Source organism: Talpa occidentalis, unplaced genomic scaffold (assembly GCF_014898055.3).
Source record: "Talpa occidentalis isolate TD23 unplaced genomic scaffold, MPIMG_talOcc4v2.1 talOcc4.17, whole genome shotgun sequence".
Classification (NCBI taxonomy): domain Eukaryota; kingdom Metazoa; phylum Chordata; class Mammalia; order Eulipotyphla; family Talpidae; genus Talpa; species Talpa occidentalis.
The window spans coordinates 54,604,042-54,628,584 of NW_023601754.1; the positions used below are offsets into that span (position 1 = coordinate 54,604,042).

Sequence of the window (24,543 nt, forward strand, 5' to 3'; positions counted from 1 at the left end):
GCTTAGGAGAGCCTGGGCCCACCCCCACCCCCACCCCCACGGCCCTGACCCCACGGCCCTGACCCTGACCCTGGCGCTTGCCCTCCCTTTCCAAATCCCTACCGACTGACCTTGCTGCGGGAGATTTATCTTGCTTTCACTCCCTCTGCTATGTCTCCGCTTTCCGGCCTCCCGCCCACCCAGCATGGTTACGTAACCATTTTGCTTAAGCACACTTGTTTGCACGTTCTTAAAATCGTGCAAATATTGACACTTGCGAACGAACATGGAGTGTGCACAGGTAGCGCTGTCTTGGGTGACTTCTGTTTCCTGGAGCTTCCGCTTCTTCATTCCTTCAGTCCCCAGATTGTCAGCTCTCCTCTCTTTCAGAGACAGGATACTTTTGTGTCTGAGCTCCAACCCCCGGCCCCACTCACCCCTGTTTTCTGCTCCCTGTTGTTGTCTGGGCCACCGTTCTCGGGGCTCTAGGGCCTCCCTCGCCCTCTCCCTGAGGATTCCCTTGCTCCTGGGCCTGGCTCCCCAGAGTCCTGGGTCCCCAGCCTCCCTCAGTCCTGCTTTACCTGCTCCCTGGGTTGGTGAGTGGTCACCCCCAGGAACTGCCTGGGCCAGAGTGCTGGGTGGCAAACTTTCCACAGCCGCGCATGTCTCAAGTGTCTTCATCTGCCCCACACTGGCGCGGGCCTGTGACGGAAGGGAATTCTCGGCTGGAGGGGAGGAGCAGCCTGGCTCGGTGTCAGCAGCGCTGAAGCTTGTCTGTGGCCATCTTCTACTCCTCTTCAGGGTGTGCTAGGCTGAGTGAAGGCCCCCAAGAGACCCAGGTCTTCCTCCCCGGGTCCTGTGACGCCCCATAAGGAAAAAGGGTCTTTGCAGACGGCATGAAGCTACTGCTCTGGATGAGGGAGGTGACCCTGGATGCCGGGAGTGCCCTCGGGGGAGAGAGGCAGGGCACAGGACACCCCGGAGAGAGAGGGCCCAGCCATGGCAGAGGCTGAGCCCGGAGGGAGGCGGCCACAGCCGAGGCCTGGCCACTGGAATGACAGCGTTCCCCTGGGGCCTCCGGAGGGTGGGCTGGGTGGGCTGGTGATGGACTTCCGGCCAACACGAAGAGAGGACACGCTCTGTTGTTTTCAGCCAGCGAGCCTGTGCTCCTCGTCAGGGCAGCCCTGGAAGCTAAAGGGGTCCCGTGTGATGCTATTTCCAGGTGACACCTCAGGCGTCGTGCTGGGACCTCAGAGCCCCTCGGCTCAGGCTGCTCCCCCACCCCCGGGCCCCCTCGCCAGGGTGCCGCTCCTCGGACATAGTCTCTTGGCTTCTTCCCCTTTTCCCTTTGCCACACGTCAGCCTTCTCGTCATGCTTGGGTGCTGTCCCCGGCCGTCTTCTAATTCTTCTATTTATCATGTTTAAAATGTCTGCAACTCTATTTTTAATTTCCTAGAGCTCCTTCGCATTGCCTTTTTAAAATAGCTGCCACCTCTCCACGCAACAGCTTCTCTTATTTCTCTGAGGAGATTAATTATAGTTTTTTTCTAAGTATCTGCTCTCTATATTACTTCTCTCCTCAGAGTCCCTGCTTTTTTCATTCCCAACTTGTTTTGGCGAGTTCCTTGGCATTTCCTCAAATACCTGGCCCTTTGGGGCTGTCCGTTCCCAGTGGCCCCAGGCCCCTGGCAAGGCCCGCGGGGGGGGGGGGCGGCGTGTGGCCCCGGCACCCTTTGGGGGAGAAGAGGCTCCAGGCAGCCCTTCCTTCGGGCGCCCGTTCAATGCCTGCAGCCACGGGTGTCCGCGTCTCCCCGGCTGTGTGGGGGCAGGAGCCCCGTTCCCGCTCCTGCTCACACTCTTCCTAGCAGCGTCTGGGGCCTAGCTCACGGCTCTGCACAGGCCGCACAGGGGACCCCAGGGCAGGGGTGTTGAAAGGACTCAGCAAAGGACCCTGAAGGACCTGCAGGGCGGAGCTGGGGCTGGGTCCCCTGGGAGTGTGGCAGGGGGCGGGTCGACTCTACCCGCCTCCGGCCCAGCCCCTTGTTCTGAGGTACCCGCCAGGATTGCGGGGGACCGCAGCAGGGTCCCCCCTCCCCGGAGCTCTCTGCCCCTCCCCACACCGGCCCCTGCCCCCGGCCAGCTGCTGCCTGAGTGGGATTTCAGGAGCGGGGCGCCTGGGCTCCCGCCGCCGCGGAGGGAGGCACAGCCCTCGCTGCGGTAACCCGGGAAGCAGGTCGAAATCTGCCAGCCAGCGGCATCTGTTTAGCCCGCCATCTGGGCCGCGCGGGGCCAGCGGCTTGTCTTGTCCGTAGTTTTCAAAGTTTTCATTACAAAAAAAAAAAAAAAAAGCGCCCCTGATCCCAGAACCTGCCTTCGTCCTTCTACCACCTAAATTTTCTGAAAGTCCCTGTCCAGTGCAAACTGCAGAGCTCCCGCAGAGACTGCCTCGCCTCGCTCTCTCCTCCCCACGGCACCCCAAATCAGTGGTGGTTTTCTTCCTTACGGAGCTCTGCTCCCCGAGACTGGTCATTCCTGGGACCTGCCTGGGCGGCCCTGGGCACCCCAGTGCTCCCGCTGTGGGTGGCTGTCCTGCCCAGGCCTCTCCCCCCGGGCCAGGCCTCTCCCTCGCCCACAGACGCGCAGCCCAGCTGCCCCCGGCCGCCCCGGCCGACAGCCCCTCCGGCCCAGCTCGCCAGGGTCAGAAGTCGGCTCGCCGGTCTCCGCCTGCCCGTGCGCCCGTGTTCTTGCACTTGGCGTCCCCCTGGCCACCCTTCCCCTGCAAGGGCCAGCACCTCCCCTCCCTCCTGCTCCGGCCCTGCTCAGGTCCTCCTGTCTCCTGCCTGCGGTGGGACGTCTTCCTCCTGCTCCTCAGCTTCAAGATCCGCTTCCCCAGGAGCACCAGGTGCTCCCGAAGCTGTGCTCCCTCCTGCCTCCCCCGCCCCCCGACCCTGAGGCTGCGGTCTGTGCCCCTGGCTGTGCCGCACTAGGTGTCCTGGGCACCGTCCCTCCCGGGCACACTCCGCTTCTGCCAGGCTGTTTGCGCCTTGGCCCCTGCTGTCCCCACACCTGAACCACCCCTTCCCTCCCCCTTGGCCCCTACGGCCCGCCCTGGTGTCTTTCTGCAGCTCATCCTGCCACGTGCTGGGCACATGCTGTCCCCGTGCTGTCCCCCACTCAGCCCTCTCTGCCTGGGACAAGATAGATCACAGCCCTAAACGGCCCTGGGCCTGCCTCAGAGTGAGCAGGTGAGAGAAGGGGGCAATTTTACCATCCTGTGCTTCCCAGCCCTCACCTTTAGGGTCTCTGTAGTTTCTGGTGATGTGGGGGAAACCCGGGTATAGTCCGTTCCCAAGGTTACCATAGCAAAGACTCAGTCCCGGGGGGCTGACAACAGCAGATGTCCGCCTCAGTTTGGGAGCCAGACACGCAGAGCCCCATGTCGCAGACTTGTGCACGCGTCTCCTGGGCCACGTCCTCCGTGTGTGGGGCCGTCCCTAGCCCAGATTTCCTCTTTGCCAGGGTACCGGGCGTGGGCCGTTGCGGCCCCCTCGTGACCTCTTGTGCCCCGATCGCCTCTGCACACCGTTTCCAGTTGAGATCACATTCCGAGGTCAGGGTGGGGCATCTTGGGGGACCACAGTGCAGCCCCCACACTGGGCAGGGGCATTCGTCCTGAGCATAAGGTCCAGAAGTCCCTGAACCATCTGGGAGCCCTCTCCGAGCTAGCCAGCACCCACTTCCTGCCACCTGGGAACTGGGTCGGCCTGAGGAGCGAGTAGGGGACAAGACAGACCGAGGCCCTCCTCCCCAAGGTCTTCACGGGGTCTGGTGACTGTCAACAGTCCTTGTAACATCAGTGCTCCATCTGGAGGACTCAGACACAGCCTCACAGAGTGACCCCCGAGCAGGACCGTGGGGTGACAGAGCTGTGCTCAACACATGGCTGCCCCCGCTGGGGCCTTCCCGAGTGAGCCCTAAAGGGCCATGCTGTGCCCCTGCCGCGGGGCCGGGGCCTCCTGCGAGGGCCGGCAGTGGCACATCTTCTGCACCAGGGGGCAGTGTTCTCCCTGCAAGTCTCACTCCCTGGAAGGAGGGGGCTGACCCCTCAACCTCGTGCTTCCCAGCCATTGCCCCGCAATGGCTGTCCCCTCGTTGCCTCTTTCCCTGAGCCTCCTTGGTCTCCAGTCACAAATACCCATGGCAGTGCCACTTGTCACCGCTCCATCCTGTCCCCCCTTTCTGCTGCCTTAAATCGAGGGTTGCCAGGGGCGATGTGGCGCCAGGCTGGCGGGAGCAGCGTAGAGCCCCAAGCTGTTCCCACTCTGCTTCCTGTCTGGGGGGCCCGCACTCCTTTTTCCTTACCGTGCCACCTTCACTGATCCTTGTGTCCCCCCCGTCATGACCCTACCCAGAAACACAGCCATAGCCTGTGGGAGCCTTGATGGCTGGGGCTGCGGCCCTGAAAGTCAGGGGGTCTCTCTGGTCACTTGGGCCCATGGGCTGCGGGTCTAGGGCCCGCGACAGGGTTAGGGCAGCGCAGTCCCGCTGGGGTGGAGCTCCGGAGCGAGCCCACCCCAGGCTGGTCTGCCAAGGCAGGGCCCTCTGCCAAGCGCTCTCTTTCTGGCTCTGACCTGCTTTTGCTGGCAGCTGCCGAGGCTGGCTGGGGGCAGCGGTGGAGCCTGGTGGGGGGGCCGGGACTGGGGGTGCTGTGGGCAGCAACGGTTCTGACCCTTCACCCTTCTCCTCAGCCCCTCTGGCTGCTCTCCCACACCTCCCAGATCGATGTGCCGAGGACTCAGGGCCTCAGGCTTCCCCACAGATGCACTGCCACCCCCCGGGTCGCCTTCCCTTCCCCGTGCCTCTGCCCACCGCCCCCTCTGTGGGGGCTGTGGAGATGCTGTGTGGACGATGGGGTATTTAGGGTGGATGGGCACAACCCTCGAAGGAACGTTGGGGCCTGACCCTGCTCCCAGCAAGGTGCTCTGGCCGAGGGCATGTCTTCCTGAGACAGTGGCCCTCTTGTCTGGACCCAAATGCAGACATGGAGGTCTGAAGTAGTGGGGTTTCGACCGACAAGAACTTAGCAGGAAAATGGAAACTGCCCTCGCCCAGCCGGGTGTGCCCTGCCGACACCCTGCGCGCGTAGCGGGTCGCCACTTGGGCCCGTGACATGGTTTTTAGCAGGAGTTTGTTTGGTTTGGGGTCTCCAAGTGCCCGTCACACTGGGCTTCTGCTGAAACCAGAACTTGTTCTCAGTTGGCGCGATGTGGCAGCCCTCGTGGGCCTGAGCTCCTGCTCTCGGGGAGGCACGGACTCCAGGGCACCTCTGGCCCTGCCGGGCGACCCTGATAGTCACCTTCCCAGCACACCTGCTTCCTTCTCTGAAAATGGAGCCACAGGAGCTGTGAGGCCTCCCCAGAGAGCGGGAAACACGCCCTGGCACCAGCAGGCACTGGCCTGACACCAGACAGGCGGCGAGTGTCGGATGCCATCGAGCAGCCGGGTTGCGTCACCGGGACTGAGGCAGATGCTCGCCCCCTGCCTACCACAGGCCACTGTGGGCTCCTTCCAGGCTCAGTGGCCATCCCTCCCTTCCAAAAGGAGCACGCGAGCTCACGGAGCCTGTGACAGAGGGGGCGGAGAAACCGAAAGTGGAAGGGAAGCCAAACCGTATGTGGCGTTGCGCTGCGAGGCCTGAGTAGAGAGCCGTGCCCAGAGGCTTGGGCCTTCTTCCTGCTGGGAGGCCTTGCATGGCGGCCGAGTGCGAATCATCCCGCGTCTGCTGCACACTCCAGGCCAAGGAAAGGATCTGTCATCTGGCGTTTGCAAAAAATAGCAGGCGGGCCTGTCAGTCTCTGGAGAGGACCAGGGTGAGGGAGCGGGCGGTGGCTGCTTCTTCCTGTCACTTCCACCATCTTTGAAGTCAGAAAAGGAGGTTTTTGCTGGCAGGAGTCCCCAGCCAGGCAGTGGTGTCCCTAGGCGGTCACCAGAGGCTCACAGGCACTGGCCATGTCTGATGGGGCCTTTTCTGTTGGGCAGCCGCAGCCTGTAGGGCCCCTCCCCCCCAGAACAGTCTCCCTGGCAGAGGGAGGGGCAGGAGCACTTCCAAGTTGGCTGCATCACAGAAATGACTGGTCAAGGAACCGGTGTGTCACAGAGGCCCTTTGAGTTTCTCAGGAAGATTCTCAGCAAAACTGTCAATGACCTTGAGGACTTCTGGGTTACTGTCTACCAACCCCAACCCCAAAGCAGGGCACAGTGTGAGGCTGTGGTGGGAACTATCTCCAGGACAGCACCACAGCCCGCCTGGGTGTGGGGGGAACAGGGAGCCCCTGGAGTGGAGCCCGAGGGAAGGCCAGTCCTCCAAAGGCTTTGGGGAGAGAGCCACAATGAGGAGAGAGGTTGGCAGTCATGTCACCCCAAAGCCAGGCTTGACCTCTGGCAGGGGGTCCTGTACAAGGCCTGAGGCTACATCTCCACCCCAAGGGGCTGTGGGTTTGGTGCCCTGAGGCCTCCCACACTCTCTGTTCCCACCTCAGGGGCAGCTTCTCAGCGGGGCTCCCTGTGCCTCCAGCTGCTCACTTCCTGCCCCTGCTGCCCCCAGTGACACGGTGCATGGGCTCCCCAGCTCGGGGGTGGGGTGAGACTAGGGGAACCCGCCCACTCGGCCCCCCCTTGCCCATCTCCGACCCTCCAGCGCCCCACACCGAGAGCGACTCCTCACACGTGCCCGCAGGGCCCCTGCGGCCCTCCTTCCGGGAAGGGCATCTCCCCGCTGCAGTTTCTCCCCCTGCCGAGCTCCGGGGGGCACTCCGGCCGCACCCCTGGTCTCCCATCTGAAGAGGAGGGACTCGGCGGGAAAGGCTGGGGACTGGGCTGAGCAGGTTCGGAGAAGGGACGCTCTAGAATGAGCTGCCTCCTCTTGGGGTCCTCGGTCCCTAGTGGCTGTCACTGGGGCATGGGGTCCCCACAGGACTGCAGCTGTGAGCCGAGCTGCAGGGCTGCGTCTGGGCTCTGAGGGGCAGGAGAGCCCCCAAAGCCCCCTGGCCCTGGGGATGCTCCTGTACCTTTCACCAAGCCAGTTCCCGAGCCGGCTGGCCCGGCCCTGCCGTGCTGTCCCGCTGGGGTGGTCAGGGGAGCTCTCTGGCTGGAATCACCTGCTTTCTGTGGGACCCAGCCACCCCTGACTCTCAGCCCCGCTTTGGGCCCCAGTCGGAGCAGGTAGGGAAGCCCTTCCACGTGCCCCTGCCCCTGATTTCAGCCTTGGCTGCCACGCAGGCCTCCAGCGGCCTGCGCCCGAGAACTTTGTATCCCGGGGCCGATGACCTCTGGGGGGCAGCTGGCTGCCCACAGCTCCCACGGCAGAGGCAGCGCTGGGCCCGGCCGGGGCAGGGTCAGTGCTCTGGCTGGTGTCTGGCTCGGGCCTTCTTGCCAGGGCTGTGGCTCTGCTGTGTGTGTGCAGGCCCAGCCCCTGGCCTGGGGGAGGAAGGGCGGCGGGTGCCGCCGGCAGGAGAGCTGGGCCAGGCGAGGGGTCCAGTCAGCGTGCTTGTGGAGGCTTCCATCCAGACATCCCCTTGTTCTGGGAGGCGAGGCCTCGGGAAGATGGTCTGAGGCAGGACAGCAGCCAGCAGGGCCAGGCCAGCGGCTTCGGGGGCTGACTTGGTGAAAGGTACAGAAGCATCCCCAGGGCCAGGGGGCTTTGGGGGCTCCTGGATGATAGGGGCACAGGTCACATTGCCCCTCAGAGCCCAGACATGTGAAGCTCAGTCATGTGGGGACCCCCAACGACAGCCACCAGGGACCTGAGGACCCCAGGGCGATGCAGCATCAACAGGGAGGCCCGGGCTGTGCTCAGGGGCATCAGCTCAGGACTACGGGGGCTGGGTGTTACCCAATTTCCCAGATGGGGAAATGGCAGCTCGGGTGCCAGACCTCACGGGGAGGAAGACGAGCGCGCGGGCAGCCCCAGGCCTGCTGACGCCCGCGCTGGGCTGTGGGCCGCCGTGGCGCTGCCCTCTGCCCCGCTTTCCCCACCTCGCCGGCTGCGGCCGGGGCCCTGACCTTTCCCCTTCTCAAAACATCAGCCTGGCGCTCCTGCACCCCCCGGGGCCTGGCCCGCTCGGGTCTCAAGTCCAAACCTGCTGTCTCTTCCCTCTGGTGACGCGTGGCTCTGGGGCATCCGGAACCCTCCCTCCCTCCCGCCCCAGAGCCTCAGGTGCTTGGCTCTTTTGGCGAGACCGCCAGCCCCGCACCCTGGAGCGCTGGTAAGACCAAGGCCTGATGTCTGTGAAAGGGTCTCTGGGGCAGGAAGGCCTGGGACACCCTGGGTATCTGGCTTTGAGCTAGGGTGGCGCTCAGTGTCCACCCTGGGGGCTCAGGAGGGAGCCTGCCCGGTGGGGAGGACCTCCCTGCAGGTAGGTGACACTTCCCTGGTGGTACGTGCATCTTGGTGCAGTGGGGCTGCCCACCTGTGGGACAAGAGGTGGCCCTACTCTGTGGGGCCAAGGCGGGGTGCCAGCCCTTGGGAGGCCAAGCCTGGCCCACTGGCAGCAGATGTAGCCCCTCACCTGGTCCCCACCAGGAGATTCAGGGACTCCCGTTAGCCTTCGTTCTGCAAAGACCTTCCTCTGCTCTCGAGTTCACAAAGAATGCATTCCCAGTGGAGAAGATACAGAACACGCAGAGAAGCCTCCAGAGGAAGGAACAGAGCAGCGCAGCCGAGTCTAGCAGAGGGCCGGTGAGGGCCACCTGCCGACTTCGCTCTTTCCAGGGGTTTCCTTGCTCAGCGAAGCCACGAGGCCATATTATTTATTCCTGGGACGTCTGACCTCCACACTAGGGCATGAGCATGTCCCGAGTCACCAGCCTGGGCAGACAGCCCTCCGGAGGCCACGTCCTGTCCCTCTGTGTGGATGCCCAGTGCTGCCTGAGCGGGCTCCGATGGTCCGCGTGGACAGCGGCTTGCATCCATCTTGGTTTCCATTTTAGAGCAGCCAGGTTGGCTTCTTAGAGTGGCAATAACTGGCCCAGGGGCATGTTTTAAAGGCTCTTGATAGGTGTTGCAAATGGTTTTCCCCGGAGCTGCCTGCTGCAGGGTCCTCCCTCGGTCTGCCTCCTGCAGGCCTTGCCGGCACCAGGTCCCACGGCCGCTCACAGGGCGGGCGGCGGCTCCCCATGCTCTTCTCCATGTGCTTCCGGGGTGGCGCTGCCGAGGGCTCTGGCACCTGCATCACCATCAGGACTGCCCAGAGTGGGGTGGGGGTGGGGTGGGGGGGTGTTGGTACCCCCACCTCCCCCTGCTGGCTGGAGAACCAACCTGCTCCCAGCCACTCCCCAGGAAAGATGCTCTCCTGGGGGCGGGGTCCCCCAAGCAGAGCCAGAGGATCTGCGCAGGGAGATAAGAGGAGCAGCTGAGGGTCACTGCACTCGGCGGAGCGTGAAAGCCAGTGCTCTCCCGCGGCGCTCCACCGTGGCCTGCGGGGGGCTAGCGGCCCGGGCGCGCTTCACTTGTTTTGAAATAATGTCAGGCTGACAGGAAAGTCAGAAAGCAGCACAGACACCCTCTTACACCCCTTACCCAAATTCCCCAAATATTGATACTGATCGCATCCGCTCGTCAGTCTCACACCCCCACCCCAAACATCTGAGTGTTGCAGAGAGAGGACCCTAAACCCCTAAACTAAGAACGAGGCTGCACCCCCGGCACAGAGATCCGGGGGGGAGCAAGCGGAAGCGTGTGCTCCGGGGAGCGCCTCTCCCAGCGCTGCCCGCCGTCCCAGCCACCCCCTCAGGTCCCTCTAGCCTCCGTTCACCTGGAAGTTCTTCCGTCCTTGTCTTTCGTGGCCTTTGACACGCTGGAAGAATAGGGCCATTTATGCGGCCTGCCCCGCGGGGGTGGCCCCACGTCACTGGCAGGAATGCCCCAGAAGCGCCCTGTCCTTCTTGGCCCTGTACAGGGCCCGTGGCGCCCAACTCCCTCAAGGAATGATAAGCTGCCCGCCCGCTGCCACGGCGCCTGCCAGGCCTGTCCACGGGCGGTGACTCAGTGGGGACAGTGCCCTCTGTGGCAGCGGAGGAGCCGCAGTCCATGCAGACACCTGCGTCACGACGGGAGCTGGCCTGGCAGTGTCCCTGTTCCTGCGCCTCTTCCTCGCGCCTCACCCCAGGCTCCTCCTCGCTCAGACTCTGCGTACAGGCGGCAACCTCTCTCCTCGCTCTCTCCTGGCTTCACACACCCTCCCTCTGCCAACAGCACCCAGTTTGGGCTCTGGTTCCCTGGGGGTCCTGTCCTGACGTCCTGCAGTGCTCCCTGTCTCCTCTTCAGCGGGAACGGCTCCTCCCCGCCTCATCTCCACATGGATCTCTCAGCAGGTCTTGCTGGACCCCACAGTGTCTCCCCAACACCCCATCCCACTGCCCCCATCGCGGCAAGCAGCACTGTCTCATCACAGCCCCCTCAGTATACGTGGGTCCCCTGCCAGTCCCCACTGCCTCCCCGCTCAGGGTGGGTCATGCCCCCCATCCCATCCCATGATGCCCAGAGGGAGACCCCAAAGGGGCCACCAGAGTCCCGCCCTGTCCACACCCACGGCCCCCCTCATGCCGCAGGGTCTCTGGCCCCCCGGTTGTTGATCCTGGGTCTTTCCAGTGAGGTCTTTGCATTGTGTTTTATTTATTGAACATCCTGTCATATGCCTTGCTTGAAACAAATGGCTGGTCAAGCGTTTTCAACTTTTCCAAGAACCACAGAGGCTGTTGGGGGGGGCGGGGCCGGACTGGAGGGGCCGCGGGACCAGGCCCGGAGCGCAGCTGTGGCCCCAGACTCAGGTGTGCTGGGCTGGGCTGGGCTCTCATCACCCCTGATGTGAGGGGGTGGCCGCCGGAGCGTCTGCTCTGTGGGGTGGGAGTTGCCTGCAATTGATTTATTTTTAATTCTTTTTATGGAGGCAAAATACATGCAACGAATTTCTCGGTCCACCGCCTGTCAGCGACCCACTAGCGCGTCCACACTGTGCGCGCCGTCCCCCCTCCGTCTCCGGAGCGCTTCCTCTCGCGGGGCTGAAACTCTGCCCCAGTAAACACAGGCTCCCCCTGCCCGACTGCCCTGTTCTGTGGCTGGGAGGCCTCTGGGGCCGGGCGGCGCAGCCGTGGGCGTGTGTCGCGTGCCCCGCTGGCCTGCCCCATTCCCCCTGCAGCGGCTGAGTTTTGCCCCATTCCCCCTGCAGCGGCTGAGTTTTGCCCCATTCCCCCTGCAGCGGCTGAGTTTTGCCCCATTCCCCCTGCAGCGGCTGAGTTTTGCCCCATTCCCCCTGCAGCGGCTGAGTTTTGCTGCTCGTTTCCTTTGCAGCCCTAGTGCTCTCTGCACCTCGACTAGCCCTGAGCAGTGGCTTTGCCTGGGTCAGCTCCCTGCCCCCGCAAAATGCACCGGCACCCACCCTGCCCAGCCAGACTGGAGGCAGGGGCGGCTGGCTCGGTGGGTGGGGTCCCGAACCGGGGCTGCCGGGCTGTGCGGGGCTGTCCGAGCCCTGTGTGTGAGACTGACCGCGGGCCACGGGGTGGGCCACCGCGGCTTCTGTCCCGGCTGGAACTTGCCCCCCAGGGAGTCTGGGCCTTGGCCAGGAGCGAGGAGGAAGGTGGTGCTGGATTTCGGAGGAGCTGCCGTGGGCCCGGGCTCTTCGTGGGCCTCTGGCCATGCTGTGCTGACCTGGCATTACTGTCCCCACAGATGCTGAAGTTCCGAACCATCCGCGGGGGCCTGAGGCTCCTGGGCGTGCGCCGCACCTCCACCGCCCCGGCTGCCTCCCCCAGTGTCCGGCGCCTGGAGTACAAGCCCATCAAGAAGGTCATGGTGGCCAACAGAGGTGGGTGCGCCCACCCCGCCCCTGCCCCCTGCTCGAGGGAGCCAGGCGCTGACTTCTGCCCCCCCAGGTGAGATCGCCATCCGCGTGTTCCGGGCCTGCACGGAGCTGGGCATCCGCACCGTGGCCGTGTACTCGGAGCAGGACACCGGCCAGATGCACCGGCAGAAGGCAGACGAGGCCTACCTGATCGGCCGCGGCCTGGCCCCTGTGCAGGCCTACCTGCACATCCCAGACATCATCAAGGTGGCCAAGGTGAGTGGGCGGGCGGAGGCCTGAGGTGGGTCTCGCCTACGTCTTCTCTGGGCACTGGTGTCAGTTGGCAGTGAGTGGCTGTGAGTGCAGAGTGGGGGCAGGGGGGAGAAGGCTGAGGAGGTGAGTGGGGGCAGCGCCAGGCTTTGGTCAGGACATGCGTGAGGGAATCTGAGGGGGCCCCACCCTTCCTCCCCCCAGGAAAACAATGTGGACGCTGTGCACCCCGGCTACGGGTTCCTGTCAGAGCGCGCAGACTTTGCCCAAGCCTGCCAGGACGCGGGGGTCCGCTTCATCGGGCCCAGCCCGGAGGTGGTCCGCAAGATGGGGGACAAGGTGGAGGCCCGGGCCATCGCCATCGCCGCAGGTGAGTCGTTGGGCCAAGCCTCGGGGTTGGGCCTGGGGCTCCGCCAGTCACAGAGCCCCCCACCTGGCTCCCAACAGGTGTCCCGGTGGTGCCCGGCACGGACGCCCCCATCACTTCCCTGCACGAGGCCCAGGAGTTTTCCAACACCTACGGCTTCCCGGTCATCTTCAAGGCCGCCTATGGCGGCGGGGGGCGCGGCATGAGGGTGGTGCACAGCTACGAGGTGAGTGGCGGGGCCGGCCGGTGGGCCGGGTGTGGGGGTCGTGACTGGGCGCCCGCGCCGCAGGCCCAGCGTCCACGCGGCCCCCACCTGCCTCGCAGGAGCTGGAGGAGAACTACACCCGGGCCTACTCGGAGGCTCTGGCCGCCTTTGGGAACGGGGCGCTGTTCGTGGAGAAGTTCATTGAGAAGCCGCGTCACATCGAGGTGCAGATCTTGGGTGAGTGAGGGTCCCACCTCCTGGGCTGGCAGCTGGCCTTCGGGAAGGCCCCCGGCCGCTGCGATGTCAGGGCCCCGTCACTGTCCCCGCGGCTGGGCTGGCTGGCGGGTGCGGGAATGTCTGGGCTCCAGGAGGGCTGAGCGCGCTGCCCCCACCCCAGGGGACCAGTACGGAAACATCCTGCACCTGTATGAGAGAGACTGCTCCATCCAGCGGCGCCACCAGAAGGTGGTGGAGATTGCCCCCGCGGCCCACCTGGACCCCCAGCTTCGGACCCGGCTCACCAGCGACTCTGTCAAACTGGCCAAGCAGGTGAAGGGCAGGGCTCTAGGGAGACTTCTGGAAGCCAGGGGCAGGGGCACCTCCTCCTGGGGCAGGTGGGCACCCCACAGCCTGCTGGGGAGGGGTGTCCAGGTGCCAGGCCCTGGGGACCCTCCCTGTGAAGGGCCAGAGACCCAGCCTGGAGCCCAGAAAGGCTGGCAGGGTGGGGAGCAGGGGCGTTGGCCACGCCTAGCCCTCGCACGGCTGAGCCTCCGTGCCACCAGCCGGCCAGAGTGAGGAGTGAGGCCCCGGCTTTGGGTTGGGGGACTCCTCATGGTGTTCCCTTCTCACTCCTTCTCAGCCGTGCCCTCCCCCACAGCACTGGTCCCCGGGCCTCTCCCGGAGGTAGGTGGGGGCTCCCCCGCCACCACCGTGTGAGAGAGCGCCCCCCAGGGTCAGGCCCGTCACAGGGCTTTGCTTTCCGTTCTCCTGGGCTCTGTGGGCTCTGCCCGACTCCGTGCAGGCGCAGCCCCACTTTTACCTCCCCTCCTGGAGCCCAGCCCAGGGCGTGGCCATGCCTCGGGCCTCTCAGGGCCCTGAGGAGACACAGAAGTGGTGCCTGGCGGCCTCTGCAGGGGGCTTTGGTGCCTCGTCTGAGGAGCCTCCCTGGGGGGGGGGGGGCAGGATCCCAGGCAGAGCCCTGGGTGGCGGCCAGGCCATGATAGAGCAGGGGAGAGGGCGCTTTCTGAAGACTCGGGGTGAGGGCCCAGGAGGTGTGGATGGCAGGGCGTGAGGCAGTGGCCCAGGAAGGGCGCCCGGGAGATGTCCTGGCCTCCGGGGCAGGGCTGGGGTGGGCCCCGCTGCTCCCCTGGGCGGTGGGCTAAGCTGCTGACGGCACCTCCTGCAGGTGGGCTACGAGAACGCGGGCACAGTGGAGTTCCTGGTGGACAAGCACGGCAAGCACTACTTCATCGAGGTCAACTCGCGCCTGCAGGTGGAGCACACGGTCACCGAGGAGATCACCGAGTGAGTGGGCGGCCGGGCGCATGTGAGGGAGCGGGCGGCCGGAGCCTGTCGTGTCCACCTGGGAGGGCGGTTAGTTGACAGCGGCCAGTCCTGAAGCTTTGCTGGCGGCTGTGAGAATCCGTAGGAAGGGGCACAGGCCCTGCCCTCAGTCAGGGGCGAGAGGGGCCACCCCACGGCTGCCGTCGGTGCCTCATGAGGAAGCACCCGTTGCCCGGCTTTTCAGATGAGGAAACTGAGGCTCCGAGCGCTTGAGAGAGTTGCCCCGGGGCACACAGCGGGGGCTGGGAAGGGGCTCGCTCAGCTGTGTCTGCAGCTCTGCCCACTCCGCGTCCGTCCTTTGTTTTCTTTTCCACCTTTGTTTCCTCTACCGTAGCAGTAGCTTGGCACGGTTCAGGTGTTTGGTAGAGAGCTTCTGCCCTACTTTTTAAGTTAGTATTTCTTGAAGGCGTTCCCCACAGCCTCGTTCCTCTGAAGAACTTCCGACGTTCGCTGTCATGTCTGCACAGCCCCCGTCAGCACTCGGTGCCCTCGTCCTCTCTTCTGAGACACCCATTGTGTCTGGCCTTGTGATTAGTGGGGTGTCGACATCTCTGCGCCTAATCATCGGCCGCCTCTCTGACGGTGGGCGTCTTCGGCGGGATTAGCTGATCAAAGGATCGGCAGCGTCTTGCTAATTAGCTTTCTATTTTGCTTATACCAGCTTGTTCTCCCGCAGGCACTGAGTGTAGACTTTTATTTTTTCAAGGTTTTTTTTAAAAGATTTATTTGTTTGTGCATACGAGAACTGGGGTGTAGGCCAGAGGTGCCGGGGGGTGAGGGGATCCACCAGAGAGTGGAGAGCAGAACAGGTGGATCCACTGAAATCAACTGCTGAGGGGAGCAGCGGGGAGCCAGGAGAGGTCTGCTGCGCCCTGTGGGTCAGCTCCCTGGCCAGGGATCGAACTCGTGCCGCAGTGGCTGCGGACAGCTTGATAGCCCAAGACTTTAACCCCTGCGCCACCAGGGAGGCCCCTCAGTGTAGACTTTCCTAAAAAAATCTTCCCATTTTAAGGTAATAGCCTCACATGGCCTCAGTGTGCACACCTTGAGCCATGGCGGCCTTAAGCCCCCTGGCTGTGGCCAGTCCATCTCCCCCTGACTTCCTGGCAGTTCTTCCCCTACCCCTGGGCCCATCTGAGGTCAAGGGTGCCGTGGGGACGCGGCTGCCTTTGCCCGCCGGCGCATGGAGACCCCAGACCCAGCTGTCTGGAAGCCAGGGCTGGGTCTAGGTGGATGCCCGCGAGCCCTTCTCCAGATGCAAAATCCTCGTGGCCTCTGAGCTGCAGGGTGGGCATCCCACAGCTCCGGAGGGGTTGGTGTCAGCCAGCCACCCACAGGTGCAGGCTCCGCCAGGTCTGGGTCCGGGCGGGGGCATGGTGAGCCCGCCCCCGGTCCTGGCGGGCCGACCCCGGTCCTGTACACAAAGCTGGGGTGGTGGGGGCGGGGGGCGTGCAGCAGGGCCTGCGGCGGGAAAGACAGAACGCAGTGACCCCAGGCCGCCTCGCCACAAGCCCGGCGGAGGCACCCTGAAGACCTGGAGTGTTGCTGACGCATGCACTGGGGCAGCACGGCCGGCCGCGAGGCTGTGCTGTGTGGCCCGTCGCTGGGAACCTTGAGCTCCGCCATCTCAGATGGCGTCTCCATGCCTGCCTGCAGCCCAGGGCCCCGGGGTACAGCGTGCTGACCACCACCCCTCCCGGGAGGCCCTCCTCCTGCAGTGGTCTCCGTTTCCATGAGTCCAGGGCGTCCCCCGACTTGAGGGCTCAGATCCAGGCTTTAGTAGGGCTGGGTTGGGGGAGGTAGGGGGAGGGGGGAACAGAGCCGCCTCAGGGAGGCCGGAGGGCAGAGCAGGGGGCCATCTGGGGCCGACCGGAGCGGGGAGAGGCAGACATGGCTTCCCCCTCATCACATCCTTATTCAGAGCCGGCAGGTTCTCCGCCCTGGTGGTGGGGGCAGGACCGCTGGGGCGTCAGGGCTGGGCAGAGTGTGGCCAGCCTCCTCCTGTAGCCCCTGCTCACACTCCCCCACCCTGGCCCCCGCAGCGTGGACCTGGTCCATGCCCAGATCCACGTGGCCGAGGGCCGCAGCCTGCCGGACCTGGGCCTGCGGCAGGAAAACATCAGCATCAACGGCTGCGCCATCCAGTGCCGCGTCACCACCGAGGACCCCGCGCGCAGCTTCCAGCCGGACACCGGCCGCATCGAGGTAGGCGGGGCGTGCGCCGCAGCCCGGGCCCGTGTCCTCCAGCCCTTCCGGGGGCCTCGCTGGGCTGGGCTCAAGCCAGGAGCAGGCCCCGTCCACGGTGAGGGCAGCACACGGGCACGGCCGCGCCTGGTGCCGGGGGTCGGCCAGTGGCCGCGTGGCACGGGAGCATGCGCGAGGGAAGCCAAAGGGGGTCCCCAGAAAGGAAGCCCAGGCCCTTCCTCCCAGGGCAGCCCAAGCCTCGGTGCTCAATGGGCGGTGCTGGCCTGGGTGCCGCCTCGGGTCAGAGGGAGGGTGCTGGCAGGCGGGACCCAAGGGTGTCACAAAGGATTGAGCCAGCAGCCCAGTGATAGGGGCCAGCTGAGTGCAGGGGCCGTCCAGGAGTGAGGGAGTTGGGGAGACCTGAAGGAGACCCAGAGGCCACTCAGGGCTGCCAGAGGCTGAGGGTGGCGTAGAGTAAGGTTGGGGGCAACCAGGGCAGGCCCCCCACAGGGTCCTGTGCCTCCCCAGGGTGTTTACCGTCTGCCTCTTCTCTCAGCCAGCGATACCCCAAAGCCATTGCTTGCCCCCTCACCCCCCCAGGCCTAGGGCCCAGTTCCCTGGCCCTCTGTCCCACGCCAGCTAAGAATACCTGGGCCCTGCTGGTCTGCCGCCCCCCATCTGTCTGCGCCTCCAGGAAGCAGGGCGGGAGCTGAGCTCGGCTTCTGCCCCGGGGGACCGTGTGAGACACTCGGGGCTCCCGGGGGCTCCCGCACACGCAGTGGCCCTGGGCGGTAGGGGAGGAGCCTGAAGGGCGAAGGGAGCTGGTCGGCGGAGCAGAGACTCTCTGGATCCTGTTTCTGGAACAATCCCAGTCTAGGTGGGGGAGCCCCAAGCCGAGAGCTGTCCTGCGGCTCCCCTCCCCCCATCTCCGCCCTGCGACCTGCCTGCCTCGGCCTCCTCTCCCGAGGCCCGGCGCCTCCGAGCCCGGCTCACCGCGCAGTATTTTCAGCCGGCAGTTCCTGCTCACGGCTGAGTGTTCACCCTTAAATATTTTATTAAGTTCCTTTTTATCGAACGCGGGTCTGTGTCCCTTTGAAGCAGAACGTAGCCGGGGGGTCCAAGCCCCGGCTGCCCCTCCTGCTCCCCAACTCCTTGCCTGTGCCCCTGTCCTGGGCGCGGTGCTCCCTGCTGGGGCCTTCCTGTGTTAGTGCTGGTCACTCCCAGGACACCCCAGATCTCAGCCGTGGCTGTCTCCCCCGTCTGTCCCCAGGAGTCGCCCCTGCACTTGGGTCCACACCCGCCGCTGCTCCTCCCTGAGCCTCTCCTGCCCACCTGCCCGCTCCTCCCTCCGCCTCCCTTCACCCCTCTGGAGGCTCCCGACCCTGCGGGGCACCGGGGCCTTCCCAGCCACGAATATGCCGGACGGCTCCCAGCTCGCCGGCCCCTGCCCCGCTGCTGCCCGGCCTCCCCGCCCGCGTGTGTCCCTGTCCGCCAGCTGCGGGTGGGCAGGACGGCCGCGGGCACACCGGCCGGCGGGGTGGGTGATGAGCAGATGAACGAGCCTGGGGCGGGAGAGCTGGCAGGGCAGACGTCGGGAGGTCGCTGTGAGCAGGTCCTGCCGGCCCTGGACCCCATCAGCCCCAAGCGTTGGACACAGAGCCCTGGGGCTGGTGGCATCTCCCCGGGCGCTGCCCCTGCGGCTCCTCTGGGGAGGCAGAGGCCGCGAAGGGACGGCACTTACAAGGCTGCGCCCCTGGGTCTCAGACACACACCGAGCGGAGCTTCGCCAGCCAGAGCGGGGCCGTGCCCTCGAGGGCGTCTGCGCCCGCCAGCCCGGGCCACCTGGCCTGACCCCTCGCCCCTCCCGCAGGTGTTCCGGAGCGGGGAGGGCATGGGCATCCGCCTGGACAACGCCTCTGCCTTCCAAGGAGCCGTCATCTCGCCCCACTACGACTCCCTGCTCGTCAAAGTCATCGCGCACGGCAAGGACCACCCCACGGCCGCCACCAAGATGAGCAGGGCCCTGGCCGAGTTCCGCGTGCGGGGCGTGAAGGTGAGCGCGTGGGCCGGTGCCCCTGGCCCTCCCCGCCCCGCTCACGGGGCCCTCCGGTGCTCCCCGCTCTGCTGGACCCGAGCACCTCGGACGCTGGGGGCAGGCGCCTGCCAATGGCCTCCTGTCGGGTCCGGCGGGGAGCCCCAGCCTCCTTCCTGCCCCCCTAGACCACGCGGCGTTGTGCTAAGTCCACGTCCACCCGGCCTCCTTCCGGGTTCCCCGATCCCACAGGTTGGGTGGGGGCCCCGGAGCCGGTTTTGGACGAGCTCTTAATTTCAGGAGTGTGGTCACCTCGGGTGAGGGCCCCTGCCAGGATGAGGTCACTTGGCACAAAGTCAGACGCTCCCTGGCCTGGACTTGCAACTAGGGGCAGCTGGGCCAGCTGGGGCAGCTGGGGAGGGCCAGGAGCAGGAGGTGCCGGGACAGAGGGAAGCAGAGGCCCTGCCTGACCGGGACCTGAAATGCCTGCTGGCCCGGGGGGCCTGGGCCCGCGTCCGGAGCTGGAGAGGAACGCACAGCCGCATGCTGTCGTGTCTCCGACCCGCTCCGCCTCTGCCGTGGGCATCGCCGGGCAGACGCCGCCCGGCTGTCTCTGGGCCGCCGCAGCCCTGCCTGTGGTCCGGCTGGGGTGGGGCATGCGCCATACCCCCTCCTGGCGGCCTGTGGCCAGTCCCCACCTGTCGACCTGCCGCGTGGCCCAGCAGCCTGCGGTGCAGCAGCCTTTAGAAAAGCGTGCAGGCGGGGGTGGGCACCGTTCCCCAGTGTGAGGCCCGGAGGGGGGTCTCTGTTCTTCCCCGGCACGCCTGCCCTCACCTACCCCACACAGTGCCCAGGCCAGCGTGTGCCCCAGCGGGCAGCCTGGCTACCCACACCGCCCGCCCATCCTGTCGTTCCGCGTTGTCCTGGTTGGTGACCCCGCGGGCCCCTGTGGCGGTGCCCAGTTCCTCTGCTCCCCCAGCACCCAGTTCCCACCTGTGTGTCCCACTGGTGCCCAAGGGCACAGGCCCCTGCACCTGTCTTGTACCCACACCCACTGTCCTCTGGCCCTGCGGCTTAGTGAGACTAGGGCTATGGGGGCCGCGAGGAGGATGGGTCCCCCCCAAAACGTGCACCCAGACCAGCACTTGCTCAGCACCGCCCTTGCTGCCCTCTGCTCCTCGCCCCTTCCCACCCTGCACAACCCTGCCCTCCCCGCACCGCCCATCTGGTGCTCCTTCCTGCGCGCTATGAAGACCTTGTTTCACTTACACGCCTCAGCCACACCGGGGTCGGGATGCTGTGCAAACCCACAAGTGTGTGTGTGCAACCTGCACATGTATGCACACGCACCTCCCCACACCACCTCTCCGCAGGATGTCCGTACACGGGCCCTCAGCAGGTGTTCTGTGGCACCACTGCCCAGGCACCCCGGGCGGGTCCAGGCGCCAGCACCCCACTCCATAGGGGCCCAGGCAGCTGCATGCTGGGGCACCCCAGGTGCCCGGTGCAGGGTGGAGGCCCACCGTGCCTGCGAGTATGTCTGGGGCTCTGGCTCCTCCCCACCGCTGCCTGGGAGCAGCGACTGTTCAGAGCCTGGCGAGGCCATGCCTGGGCCGGGGGCCGGAGGGAACCCGGCCTGGGGCGGTGGAGCTGGGGTGTTGGCGGCCACCCCAGTGTCCAGCGAGGGGGCTTGACGCAGCCTTCCCAGACGAGCCTGAACAAAGCCATGGGTGTGCTGGTGGAGCAGCTGGGCCCAAGACCCTGTTCAGGCCTGCAGGAGGCTTCCAGAAGGTCTTCAAGGACAGCAGTGCAGTGGCACTCCCCGCCCCCGTGCCTGGGAATGGCGTTTCACCAACCCAGACCCCCGGCGGGTGGTGAGCAAGTGTGTTGCCAGCGGCAGCCCTGGCTCCCCTTGCCGAGCTGGGTCCTGCAGGTGCTGGCCTGGGTCCCTCTGCCAGGGGCTGCGCCACCGCCGCCCATGCCATGAGGACGCGGCATCCTGGCCATGGCCTGCCAGGCAGTGAGGACACAGGCAGTGCTCTCAGGCCCTCAGCCGCTCTGGGGCCGGGGTCACAGCTCAGGGGGCGCCGGGTATCCGGCACCGGGCTGCCAGACAGGTGAGGGGGCCAAGGGCTCCAGGCTGCTCCCCTGCCTCCACGTGGTGGGCAGCTTGGGCAGCTCCAGGCAGGACACCGCCCCAGGCCTCAGCCAGGTCCCACCCTCCCCTCGGGCCCAGCAGCAGGAGACCAGAGGCCAGCGTGGAGGCAGCCCCCCAGCTTTTATTATAAAGAAAAACAAGACTCCCGCTCGGTGGCTGCAGCCCCCCCTCAGTAGCCGGGAGCACCTGTCGGAGGGCGGCCCCGCACACCCCGAGGCCAGACTGGGGAAGGGCCCCTGTCCTGCCCGGCACGGAGGGGCCTGAGGTACCGGGGGTAAAGCCCGGAGAGGCTCCCAGGCAGTCCTGGCGCACGGGCCGAGGCCCCCCCACCCCACCCCGGGCCGGCTCGTCCCTTCACACCACACTCTCCTCCAGCCGCTCCGCGCTGCCCCCCACCCCCCGGCACCCTGCCCCGAGCAGCCCCCCGTGCACAGAGTGGCTCCGCCGGGCCCAGACCCCTCCGATGCGCCTGGCGTAACCGTAGCACCCGCCGGCGTCGCCCAGGTCCAAGGAGCAGCTGCGCTGGGGGCGCGGCGGGGGGCTCCGCGGCGGGTGGGTCTTGGGGGTGGGGCTGGGGCCGCCGTTGGTCTGAGACTGGACGTGGCTGAGCTTGAGGGGGAGGCGGCCGTTCCCAGCCCCCCGGCCCCGAACCAGCAAGGCCACGGTGAAGACCAGTAAGGCAGCCACCAGCACGCCCCCCACGGCCACCGTCAGGGTCCCGCCCAGCACGTGGGCCTGCAGGGCGTGGCACAGGGGCGTGGCCGGCAGCGTGGAGAAGTGGGCACAGCCCAGCAGCCGCGTGGCCGTGAGGTCGGAAGGCCCCGCGGCGGGCGACAAGGCCAGCAGGCAGAGGTCGTAGTCGGCCCCCGGGACCAGGTGCTTCAGCAGGAAGTGGTGGCTGGAGGCCGGGACGATCCTGCGGGCAAGGGTGGGCGGTCAGAACCGGACCGAGGCCCACCCGAGGGCGCAGGCAGGTGCGCCGCTGCCGCCGGCCCCCGCACCCCTGCGGCCTCCTCCCCGCGCCCCGCCCCGGGCGGCACATGCAGGAGCCGGGGGAGCGCAGGAGGGCGCGCGGCGCCAGGGCGGGCGGGCACCGGCGCAGCCTCACCTGTAGATGAGGGTCTCGTCCTCGCTGCTGTTGTACTGGATTTGGAACATCCACACCGGCTCCGCCGGCCGCCCCGGGCCCCAGCTCACCAGCCCCGAGGTGGCGGTGACCTCCGTCACCTGCACGGCGGGCTCCGACTCCAGCGTCCCCTCGCCCTCGGCGGCGGTGCGGGCCGAGGCTGCAATGTCCGAGGGCCCGGGGCGGCCGCCCTCGGCGCTGCCGTTCCCGCCGTGGGGCAGGGCCAGGACCCGCAGCTCCACTCGGGCGGTGGCCTCGCCGGCTGGGTTGGTGGCAATGCAGGTGTAGCCCCCCGCGTCCCCGGATCCCGTCACCCCAATCTCAAGGGTCCCGTTGGGGAAAGCCCGGGCGCGGGAGGAGTTGCCCACCAGCCGGTCGTCGGGGCCGACCCAGTGCATGGTGGGCGCAGGGTCGCCCAGGGCCCGGCACCGCAGCGTGGCCCGCTGGCCCTCCAGCACCCAGAGGCGCTGCGTGTGGCGGGCGATGAGGGGCGGCTCGCAGGAGAACTCGCCCTCGGGCACGGCCCAGAAGTAGCGGCCGGCCAGGCCGGGCGGGGAGGCGCAGGTCTCCAGGTCGTCGGGCCGTGCCAGCCGCCGCAGCCACAGCAGCTCGCAGTTGCAGTGCAGGGGGTTCCCGCTGAAGCTCAGCACCAGGGGGGCGGGCGAGGCCTCTGCGTCGCGCCCCCGAGAGAAGAGCGGCTCGGGGGCCAGCGTGGCCAGGCGGTTGGAGGTGAGGTCGAGGCGGGAGAGCTGGCCGAGCTGGGCGAAGGCGCCCGGGGGCAGCGCGTCGATGAGGTTGTGGTCGAGGTTGAGGGTGTGCAGCACGGGCATGGCCCCGATGCCCGCCCAGGGCACCTGCCGCAGGTTGTTGTAGGACAGGTCCAGGTCCTCCAGGCTGTCCAGGAAGTCGTCGAAGGCGCCGGGCGCGATGCGACCCAGCTGGTTGCCGCTGAGGATGAGGTGCTGCAGGTTGACGGGGCCGCGCAGGCTGCCGGGGCCCAGCTCCGCCAGCCGGTTGCCGTCCAGGTGCAGGGAGCGCAGGCTCTCCAGGTCCCCGAAGGCGCGGGCGCCGATGCGGGTGATGGCGTTGCGGGACAGCGTCAGGTCCACCAGCCCCGTCATGTTGCGGAAGTCGGGCGGCCCCAGGGCCTGGATGAAGTTGTCCGCCAGCCGCAGCTCCACCGTGCGCCGGTCCACGTTGGGCGGCACGAACAGCAGGCCCCGGTGCGCGCAGAGCGTGCTGAGCGACTCGGACAGGTTCTGGCAGACGCAGGGCAGCGGGCAGGCGGCCGCTCCACTGGCCAGCAGCAGCAGCAGGAGCGGCGGGGCCATGGTGAGCGGCCTGGGGGGCAGCACAGGGCAGGGGGGGCTGCTGCCCTGCACGCCGTGCCCGTGCCCCGCGCGGCCCAACTTCCCCGGCCCGGCCGGGGCGGGGTGGGGGGCAGGGCCGGAGGCCTCGACGGCCCGAGGGCAGGCGGGGCCCGCAGGGCCGGGCGCCCCGCGTGGAGGTCACATTCCCGGCAGTTCGGGGGAGGCCAGGCTCGGGGGCCCAGGTGAGGCGGGAGGCAGGAAGCGGAGGTGGGCACGGGAGCTGGGAGGGTCCCGGAACTTCCTTTCTCCGCGGCCCTGGCACCGGAGCCCGCCCGCCGCCCCCTCCCCCGCGCCCCCCCGCGGGCCGGCGCCCCGGCCCCTCCCGCCAGCGCCGCCCCTCCCGGCCGCCCCCCCCCGGCCGCCCCCCGCGGCCTCCTCACCTGGCGTCCGCAGCTCACGGGGCGCGGGCCGGCCTCCCCGCGGGCCCGGCCGGCCCCCGCCGAGTGCAGGCGGCTCCCCCGCGGGGGCGAGGCCGGGGGCTGACGGGCCGCCCGCCGCGTGCCCTCCGGCCCATGGCGCTCGGGCCCGCGGCCCCGGCTCGCTCGGCTCCGGCGCCCTTTCCGGCGGCGGCGCAGGAGGCGGCGGGCGGGCGGGCGGGGGCGCGCCGGGCGGGCGCGCGCGCCGCGGACACGCACGTGGGGCGCGGGCGGGGAGGGGCGCGGGGGCCCCGCGGGCCCGGGCCGGCTCCGAGGTCACGGGGACGCGCGGCCCCTGCCGCCCCCGGCGGCCCCGTCACGCCCGCGGCCCGGGCCGGCGCAGGCCCGAGGCGCAGCCCCCCGGCGCCGCCGCAGCGCCCCGCGCGCGCCCCCGGCCGCCCCGGCGCCCCGGCATCCCGCGCCGCCGCCCCTCCCGGGGACGGGCGTCTTTGTCCTGCGCCGCGGGCGCCCCCCGCACCCCGCCGGCCCCGCGCCCCCGCCGCGCCGCGCGCGGACCCGCCCGGCCGCCGGGCCCCTCGCGTCCGAGCCGCCCGCTGAAGGTCACGCCCGCTCCGCATCGCGAGTCACGTGCGGGGGCCCCGGCCCGCCCGGGCCCGTGGGAGCGGGGGCGACGCCCCCGGCCGGCGGCTGCGGGGTGGGGCCCGGGAGGGCTCGGCAGGCGCCGCCCCGCCCCCCGCGCGCCCCGCCCCGGCTCGGCCCGCGCCCCGGCCCCCGCCCCGGCCCCCGCCCCGGCCCGCGCGGCCCCTTCCCGGCAGCTGGCGGCGCACGCGGTGGAGGCTGCGCCTCGGCGGCCCTCGCGCGCCCGCGCCCGCCCCGGCCGGGCCGCCCCCCGGGAAGAGGCGCCCGGGACCGGCCCGGCGCGGCAGAGCGAGGGCTCCCCGCGGGCCGCCCCCGAGAGCCGGGCAGAGGGGGCCCCTGAGGGCCGCAACCGGGCGCGCGCCTCGCCCTTCCCCACGGTCCCCGGGCGCCTTCTGGTTCCCGGTTCCCTGGACAGCCCCTCCGCCACCCATTCCT

The 24,543-nt window shown here is 67.8% G+C and overlaps 2 protein-coding genes across 5 annotated transcripts in view; one reads left to right on the forward strand and one right to left on the reverse strand.

The window, feature by feature from the left end:
- Nucleotides 1-24,543, forward strand: part of PC (pyruvate carboxylase) — a 73,883-nt gene that overhangs the window by 43,532 nt on the left and 5,808 nt on the right. For all 4 annotated transcript variants that reach the window (XM_037517486.2, XM_054697447.1, XM_054697448.1 and 1 more), the window contains 9 exons: nt 11,706-11,841; nt 11,909-12,093; nt 12,292-12,457; nt 12,535-12,680; nt 12,779-12,896; nt 13,057-13,208; nt 14,065-14,183; nt 16,265-16,427; nt 18,277-18,459. In XM_037517486.2, coding sequence (XP_037373383.1) covers nt 11,706-11,841; nt 11,909-12,093; nt 12,292-12,457; nt 12,535-12,680; nt 12,779-12,896; nt 13,057-13,208; nt 14,065-14,183; nt 16,265-16,427; nt 18,277-18,459 — 1,368 coding nt within the window. The remainder of the gene's footprint in view (nt 1-11,705; nt 11,842-11,908; nt 12,094-12,291; nt 12,458-12,534; nt 12,681-12,778; nt 12,897-13,056; nt 13,209-14,064; nt 14,184-16,264; nt 16,428-18,276; nt 18,460-24,543) is intronic.
- On the reverse strand, nt 20,709-23,357 carry LRFN4 (leucine rich repeat and fibronectin type III domain containing 4). Its single transcript, XM_037517488.1, has 2 exons — nt 21,705-23,357; nt 20,709-21,512 (listed from the first exon to the last, which is right to left on the reverse strand). Exons 1-2 carry the CDS (start codon nt 23,051-23,053, stop codon nt 20,951-20,953), a joined length of 1,911 nt encoding a protein of 636 aa, XP_037373385.1. The 5' UTR covers nt 23,054-23,357; the 3' UTR covers nt 20,709-20,950.